The following is an 8879-nucleotide window of genomic DNA, read 5'->3' as shown; positions in this document are numbered from 1 at the left end:
GCTTCTTTTTCATCTTCTTCTTTTTTCGCCCAGACTTAGTTTTTCTCTCAGACTTTCTTGGGACATTTGATGAAGTTGCTGGTCTGAGGCGAGGTGTTGGCTTTAGGAGCAGCGAGGACGGGACGGCCGCTATCCATCCTCACGTTGTAGGACTTTGCTGCAAAAGAAAAAAAAAAAAGGATTTAAATGGATGCTCGTGTTACATCGTGTACAGAAAACAGCTTTTATCTTCCCAACCTGACGTTTGTAGTTCTCTGCCACGACCCCTAATTTTCAGGCATGCAAACTCCTCACCTTTCGGCGAAATTCGCCGTTTTCAATCCAAATTGGGTGACTTATGTGATTCGTGCAAATCCGAGGAGAAAATATTTTGGGGGGGGGGGGGGGGGTAGCCTACTCGTTGACTTTTATTTTAATATATTTTAATAATATAATAATATAACCGTAAATCCTCTAATATTGGCCTGTATTCCATTAGCGGCTGGGTCTCCAACATTGGCCGGTCTCGCTGTCAGCAGAGGTAAATAAAGGCCGGTCTCTAATAGCGGCCGGGGCTATTATTAGAACCATCTCGGCGGGTCAGGGTTTCGGCGGCACGGTGTGGGAGGATCCCTCAGCGGGACCTCCGCCGGGCGCATTACCTCCGTGGCGGTGCGCGGCCTGTAAGTGCTCAGGGCGAAGGTGGCTCGTCGGCTCCGGCCGCGAGCTTTACAGCGACCCCCCGCATCTCGCCTCGCCGCTTCCCTGGGGTCGTGGAATCAGTGCTCACTGCGCCCTCTCTCCGTGCGGGGAGGGACGGGTCCCACTCGCTCCCGGCGCGACTGCCGACCGGCAGCGGACTCACTGTCCTCAGTGCGCTCCGACCGCGTCGCGCCGCTCATTTGTTATTAATGTTCTGTATGCATACCATGTTATGGTAACTGTACGTTTTCAATAAATGAACCTAGTATTTTATAGGTTAAAATATACACAAAATCTTGTTTTTATTAATTCTACTCGTAGTTCGTTTTGCTCAAATAGAAATTAAGGCCTGCCTCTAATTCTGGCTTCCTTCCAATAAAGGCCTGGACCGCTATGCGCTTGAGTAAAATAAAGGCTTGGGCCTGTATTAGAGGAAATACGGTATATATAACCGCTGACTTTATTTACAGACGCGAACACATATTGAAATGTGTTGTCAGAGCCCCATGCGTAGCCCCTATGTGTTTATTAAACATGCACAGACTTTACCCGCCACTTGCAAGCGCTATGCACGTCACCGATCAATACCGCAGTACATTACAGCAATTCATTAATTCAGTCTTCGACAAGGGAGAAGCAAAAGAAGACGTTCAGACGCCGGAAATCTCTCTGTTTTTCACGGCCCCAGAGTTGAATCCTCGTTCAGTCTCATGAATGAGATTATTGACGGAAGAAGTGGAAACATGAAAATTGGCACATTCAACTCCATTCAGACAGTGAAATATGCCCTTCAGGCCCGAGGAAAAACAAAAGTATTTTTGATAAAAATGAGTGAATTTGTAGTCTGTTGTCTTTGTAAATCTCTGTTTACCAAGCGGGGGGGGGGGGGGGGGGGGGGGGGGCATTTCCCTCTTCGCACTCTTCTCACCTTTTTGACCCCTGACCAGTTTGCATGCCTGAATTTTAAAAGCAGTAGTGTTTTGGGAATGACGTAAATGACTAGACAGTAAAGCTCCTCTGACGAGAGACGTTGTGTATTCTTCAAACTATTTCCTCAGAAACTACAGCATTCTTCATGATCTGAACGTGACTGGACACCACCCTGAATGATCTTTACATCTGTTCAGTGCTCCACCCTAACACACAGACATGTGGTCCTCATTAGACAGTTCAGACATGATGTGAGTGAGGTTACTAACAGACAAGTGAAGGACATTTTGCTCTTTTGAAGCTGAGAAAGGAAATATTACGAACGGAGGAGCGAATGGAAACAACAGTTGACCGTCTCCACCTCTTAAAACTGAGTCTTTATGTACAAGATGTTTTTTGAACCAGTGTGTGAGGAGAAATAAACCAAAATAAAGCAAAACTGCTTCTGTCATTGTATACGAGTGTCTACATTCTTCACTGAGCAAACAATTTTTTCTTAAAAGATCCAGAAGAGAACAAGAAGCTAGTTTAGTTGCTGCTTGCTATTGAGTAAACTATTATTTACTATTATTCCTGTTATTGTGTAGGTCTCCCTTGTGCCTCCAGAACAGTTGTGACTCACAGGTGTCCTGTGGTGTCTGGCAACAGAATGTCGTTAGTGGGGTCCTATGGGTTGAGGGGAGGGGGCTCTGTGGATCATCCCACGGATACTTGATCAGTTTGGGATCTAGTGAATTTGGAGGCCAGGTCAACACCTTGTGCTGTTCCTCATGTTTTTTTGAGTTGTTCCTAAAGCGTTTTTGTGTGTGTATCTGGGGATGGCTGCTCCCATCAAGGAGTGTCATTGCTATGGGGTGGGGGTGCCTGGTTTGGTCTAGGTGGGTGCTAAATGTCTAAGTAACATCCACATGAATGAATGCCAGGTCCAAAAGTTTCCCAGCAGAACACTGAATTGTCACAATCGTCGGTCCAAAAGTTTCCCAGCAGAACACTGAATTGTCACAATCGTCGGTCCGAATGTTATGGCTGATCGCTGTATTTATCAAATATATACTTGCAAATCTGGTCCTCAATATGAATAACACACACTAGAGAGAAAAAAATAAATGATTTCCTCAGTTATTTAGTGTTGAAATTACAGCTTGATGCTGGTTTTAAATTCACCTTCTTTATTGCCAGAATAACATATGACACATATATCATGAACACAATCCTTGTTCAGAAGACTTACATCTGGAGAAGACGACGTATTTGTATCCCTCTGGTTCTCTGGTGCTGGGGACGGACACAGCAGCTGTGATGGTGGAGGGGAAGCCTTTCCAGGACGTCCGGATGCTGATGGTCGGTTCCAAACCTGACACTGGAGGCAAAAGAAGTGTACATGTGAAAGGAAATTGTGTGTGGCGATGCGGTGTAGTACTCCTGGCCCTGTTTGACCCTCAGAAATCTCCACCCCTTCTGCAGTGGCGGTCCCGTAAACCATAAACAGGCCATTTGTTTCCACTCGCCTCTTTATTTACAAGGTGGACCACCAAAGCGTGACTCACTTTTCACAGAACTGCATGTGTTTTAAATTGAATAAAACAGACCTGTTAAAATACCGAGCAAGCATTCACAACTTCTATCACACTTTAGCTGTAGTAAGAATTTAAACTGATGTTTAGGCAAACTGTTTGAAATATAAATTTCTCCCTCTTTAATTCTTCTTCGTTTTGATACCTGCTTGTCGAACCACGCGGTTGCGGACTGTGTAAACGACATTCTGGACTTTCCGGCCACATGTTGGACTGGTCCCAAACTGATAAGAATATTTCTGCACCGAGCCCCCTGGAGGAAGCAATCAGAAGTTAAAAAAAAAAAATCTGAGAATCTATTTATTGAATCTAAAACAAAAGCCATGAATAAAACATATAGAACCTCTCTTGAAGAAGTAGACGGACTCCCTCCTACTCCGGTACTGAGGCACAGACAGGGCAGCTGTGATGTGACCGCGTAGTCCGTCAAAGCCTGTTTGAATGACTTTGGGATAGCCGGGGTCCACAACCTCATTTTCAAACCTCCAGTATCTGCTTCCCTGTGAACGTTGTGAAGCACAGAATAAAAAAATATTAATCACGGGCAACTAAACCGTGAAATAATAATGAGAAAAATTTGTCAAGATCCGTCATCTTACCTTGAAAATGTATGTTTTTCCCTGGCAGTTGCAGCGGGTGAACACAGTGTCAATGGGTGACGGGACGCCCCACACCTCCGTGATGCCTCTGGCCGGACCCGGGGTTCTATCGTTATTCAGTAACCAGAAGTAGTGGCCTGTGAAAAAATAACATCAGTTCACAAGGCTGGTCGGTCCACATTCATAACATAAGTTCACCTAATGGATCATCTTCACAGAACTGGAATCAGCTGTTTTCATATTTGTTTTAAGTGTATATAAATGATTTCTGGTCTGTTCTGTGCTTATTGCAATGTTGGATCAATGTAAATAGTTTTTACTGAAATAAAACTATAAATAAAGCAATTTGAAAATGCTCCATTGAATGTTCTGCATCACACTGATCAGGCATAACATTATGACCACCTTCGTAATATTGTGTAGGTCACCCTTGTGGTGACTCATCAGAGAATGGACATGATCCTTCTGAGGGTGTCCTGTGGTGTCTGACAACAGAATGTTGTTAGTGGGGGGGTCTTTGAGGGGAGGGGCCTCTGTGGATCATCCCACAGATACTTGATCAGTTTGGGATCTACTAAATTTGGAGGCCAGGTCAACACCTTGTGATGTTCTTTAGTTGTTCCTATAGCGTTTTTGTGTGTGTGCCTGTGTCAGGCTGCATCCTGCTGGGGATGGCTGCTGCCATCAAGGAGTGTCATTGCTATGGGGTGGGGGTGCCTGGTCTGGTCTAGGTGGGTGCTACATGTCTAAGTAACATCCACATGAATGAATGAATGCCAGGTCCAAAAGTTTCCCAGCAGAACACTGAATTGCCACAAGATGGTCAATGTTATTTACTTCTCCTGGTCATAATGTTATGGCTGATCGGTGTACAAAATGTATTATATTGGAGTGAATTAGATTTTTTGTGAAATGTACAATTACATCTCTTCAAACTGTTAAGTTATCTAAATTAAGTCCCTGTTTGGAAGATCAGCCAATTTGTTTAGAGAATGTATTTGCATTTTTTAATTGCTCTGGCTAACGGCTCTGACCTCTGAACACCACTATTGTGCCGTTCCTCAGTGTGGTGACTCCACCGATCGGCCTCCCGCTGCACAGGTCTGTGTCGTTGCTGTCATCTGAGGACAAAGGGACGCGGTTAGGAAGAAACCATCGGGACAAACAGAAATAAAGAGCAAAAAAAAAAACAACTTTAAACACGCCAATCCAATCAAAGCTTGTGCAGAGTGTAATTTTATGCTCCAGGTTATGTAGCAGCTTTTCCTTCTTGTACTTCTTGAATGTACCTGAGCTTTATTTTCAATTTCAGAGGACTGCTGGATTTATTAACTGTGGGAGAAAACAGCTGCTTCTGTCACAAAACATAGCTCTGCTCAGCCAGAGGCATAATGAGAAAACACCCGAGCTCATAAAACAGGCTGTAACCAGTAATAATAAATATGTAACTGAAACTGGAACCTTCCATCTCCGCAATAATTCATAAAATAAATTAAATGTTGCCCGCAGGAAGGAAGGCAATTTTGACACTAAAATTTCAGCACACAGACTTCCTGTTATCTACGGATGATCTGCTGAGCATCTGAACCAGCGCTAAGACACGTCTTACCCGCTTGGTATTCTTTCTGCTCATCCTGGGGCTTTGTCCCAGGTTTAGGTATGGGTTTAGTAGGCAAAGGTTTGGTTGCAACAGGTTTGTCCTGGGGTTTGGAAGAAGGACTAGTTGGCGCGGAGGTGGCTAACTGATCAGCCTCTGTTACCCCTGTGGCGTCTTCCTGCGCTGCAGCTGTGGATGAGGGAGTGTCGGTCGTCACGGCGTCAGGCTCAGTTGGAGAAACACTGGTGGAAGGATCTTCAAGGTCTGTGGTTAGAGAAGTAGGGCTTGTGGTGACATCGTCTGAGTTGCTCTCAGTGTTGAAAGTGGTTTCCTCTGGGATGACTGTGGAGTCCGGCATTAATGAGGCCGGGATGGTGGTGACCTCAGAGTTTTCTGACTCCGGTGTGTTGAAGGTTGTGACACCTGGCTCATCAGAAGGAAAAATGTCGTCCACAGACACTGCCTCTACTTGGCCCATTGTCTCGAGCTCTGGGACGCTGGGTGAAGTAGGTTGACTGGAGTCGGGGTCAGCTGCAGTTGTGGGTTGAGGTGAGCCTGTAAGATCCATAGCATCTGGAAGCAGGATAATAAAAAGAATCACATTTATTCAGTGATAGATAGGTGACAGAGTAAAGGAAACCCCTTAATAAAATAAGTTTCTGAAGTATTTATTATGTGCAAAAACACATAGAATACCTCATTTAAACCTGTAAAACTTCAAAACAAAGTAAAAATACTGATTGCACATGCTAAGTACAAGCAGAAACCAGCTTCTGCCAGATGACTGGTGCATATCACACACCTGTACTTTCAGCTTGGACTTCTCCAGCAGTGGGGTCAAGTGTGAAGAGGCTGTCATCGCCTGTCTGAGGAAAGACTGCCGGCGCCTCTGTGGTGACCTCCAGCAGGTTAGCTGTAGAGGGCTCAGAGCCGCTGGTGCTCTCCGGGGCCGGACTCGGGCTTGAATCGGAAAATTCATCACTGGGAAATATCTGACCGTAGATGTCTGTAACAATGTGACAAGAGTGAGAAGAGGTATGCTCTCGGATGTCATGATCTAAGTTTAACAGGAAAGCGCTTAGCTGGATGTGTTGTCAGAAACATTATCGCTCACCATCAGTGACGGTATCTGGTGAATATGTTGTTGGAATGTCCAGAGGAGTTAAGGAGTCACCTGTGGGCCAAAATAAAGGCAAAATATCATAACATGTAAAACATTAAAACTATCTTTATTTTTCCTGCGTTTGGCAAAAATGTCGTGACATGTTTTTCCCCGAAAGTAAAGTAGGATTGCAAAAGTTTCTCCACCCTTAAATCCATCAACTACTGAATGAGAAATAAATAATTAAAAGAAAGAAAAAGAAAAACATCATCCTGTTTTGGCTTCGTTTTGCTCTTTCCACTCTTGTGACTGAGCCCGTGCCCAACACTCCTCCACCGTCCACTCACGACAACACTGCTTCCTTGTGTTTCTTTTGGCCCGGGAGGCCGATGCTCTTGGCTCGTTCCGTCGAGACTTGGCCCCCGAAGGAAGCGAACCGCAGTGACAGAGCCACACTGTGGCAGTAAACCATAAACAACTTCCTGCAATCTTCCTAACATCTGCCTGATTGAATCCACCGAGTTCTGGCTCCTAATAGTCATTTAAGTGTGGTAAAACATGTGGGGTTTATTGGCAAACTTGAAGGGCATTGTTTTTGGCATGGGAGTCATCTTCACCTGCATCGTTGCCCTCGCCTAATGTAGAAGACAGATCGGTCTCTTCAGTCAGATCTGGGTCTGTGGGGACATTCATGAAAAAGTGTCAGCAGTGTGGCCTTGTAAAAAGGTAATCGCCTAAAATCCTAAATGACTGAAAAGTAGTAGTATAAAACTTTTAGCCAAGAAAAAAATACCTTTGGGTTTGTTATCATTTACATTATGACATGAATTACTCTTCACTGGTGCCGTTTCACTGGCAGCTCCATTGATTTTTTCTGTGGCAATTACCAAGACAGAAAATAATGTCAAATGAATCCCAAAGCCTCAGGGCAAATTACTGCATGCACTGCATGCTACATGCTAAAGTGCATGCTGCCGGTGGACGTGCAGGTAGCCTCATAGTGACAAGCTTGCACTGTAGGAAGTAATTATCAAATTTTATTTCACTATTCATGCACGTATTGTGTACTAATTACATTTGTTGCATGACAGTGCGATTGAAATAGTTGGTTTTAATAATAATGCATCTGTTGGTCATGACATGGATGACCACTTTTAGCATCAGGGAAACAATTTCTCTGATGGGAGTTTAGCTGTAAAGGAAAAACCTGGAGTGGTCAGCATGCAAACAGACACACACACTCTCACACACAGGTGCTGAATGTGTTGGACAAGGTTTACCTTCTACATCACACTGCGATTTGAAATCTTCACAACACTGATTGTACTTCTCACAATCATAGTCGCAGGTACACAGCCGGCCTCTCTTGAAAAGTTCCCCACACCGTCCTTGACATGAGGTTTCTAAAAGTAACACGAATAAATGGTTATTTTTTTAATGCTTGTTCAGATCCAGACAGGGGGTATCGGTTAGAAATAAATCTGTGCAAAGCCTCACTTGTGGTGCACTGAGATTCAAAGTCTTCGCAGCACTCTCCATAAGACAGACAGGTGTAGTCACACTGACACATGTAGCCCCTGTAGTACTCAATGCCACACCGTCCTTTGCAGCTCGCTGTCGGTGAGAGAGTGAAAATGAAAAAATGTCAGAGTGGGACATCTCGTAACGAGATAATATAGCATCTGTGTTGTCAACATAGTCTACATGAGGACACAGTTTGTGCGATGGTGCCAAACATTGATTTCTGAAGTAGTGACAAATACATACTGTAGACATAGGTTCCCCCTCTGGTAAATAATTATTTACAGAGTAAACATGAGCGAGTACAAGCACAAAAAACACATCCTTTCCAGGAAAGCCTTACAATAGAAACAACAGAATGAATTCTCTATACAAAATAACTGTATCTATACAAAATAAAATTATACTCACTCTGAGTAGCACTGAATCTCAGTGCACAGACCAGCAAAACAACACAAAGTATTGTGGAAGCCATCCTCCTGTAAATCTTAAACTGAGCACAAAGCACACAGAGAATAAATAAATCCCATTTTTCATTTTGTCAGAAGGGTTTTCACATTTAATAGAAGAAATCACACGGAAAGCACCTACCTCGCTTAAGCTTCTGTCCGAACCGTGCTGAAGGTTTGACTCAGACTGCTTTTAAAAGGCTGAGAGAGACGGTCTGACCCCCTGTTAATTGTCAGATCTGGTCTAATTAAAAGTGTGACGATCTCAAAGGCTGCAGGGAGGGGCCTCTAGTCCTGACCATAGGTCCAGACATCATGTTTCCCCCGCAAACAGCTGGAAGCACATCAACACACATCTGTGCCAGACAGACGTCTGACTTCACACACTTCTGAGCAGAGAAAGAAAAAAAAAAATAGAGCAGAACT

The 8879-nt window shown here is 44.1% G+C and overlaps 1 protein-coding gene across 1 annotated transcript; it reads right to left on the bottom strand.

Annotated features, from left to right (window-relative positions):
• Positions 1 to 22: 22 nt before the first annotated feature.
• Positions 23 to 8113, bottom strand: prg4b (proteoglycan 4b; the record flags this gene model as incomplete). The annotated part of the gene is made up of 12 exons (XM_084548991.1): positions 23 to 157; positions 2843 to 2971; positions 3331 to 3438; positions 3529 to 3685; positions 3785 to 3921; positions 4819 to 4905; positions 5394 to 5954; positions 6190 to 6387; positions 6496 to 6555; positions 7101 to 7160; positions 7764 to 7886; positions 7981 to 8113. Coding segments are annotated over 12 exons (1863 nt in total), but the record flags the coding sequence as incomplete, so codon positions are not given.
• Positions 8114 to 8879: the final 766 nt, after the last annotated feature.

This window comes from Chelon labrosus (genome assembly GCF_963514085.1).
Source record: "Chelon labrosus genome assembly, chromosome: 7".
Classification (NCBI taxonomy): Eukaryota; Metazoa; Chordata; class Actinopteri; order Mugiliformes; family Mugilidae; genus Chelon; species Chelon labrosus.
This window is presented reverse-complemented; position numbering and strand designations above follow the sequence as displayed.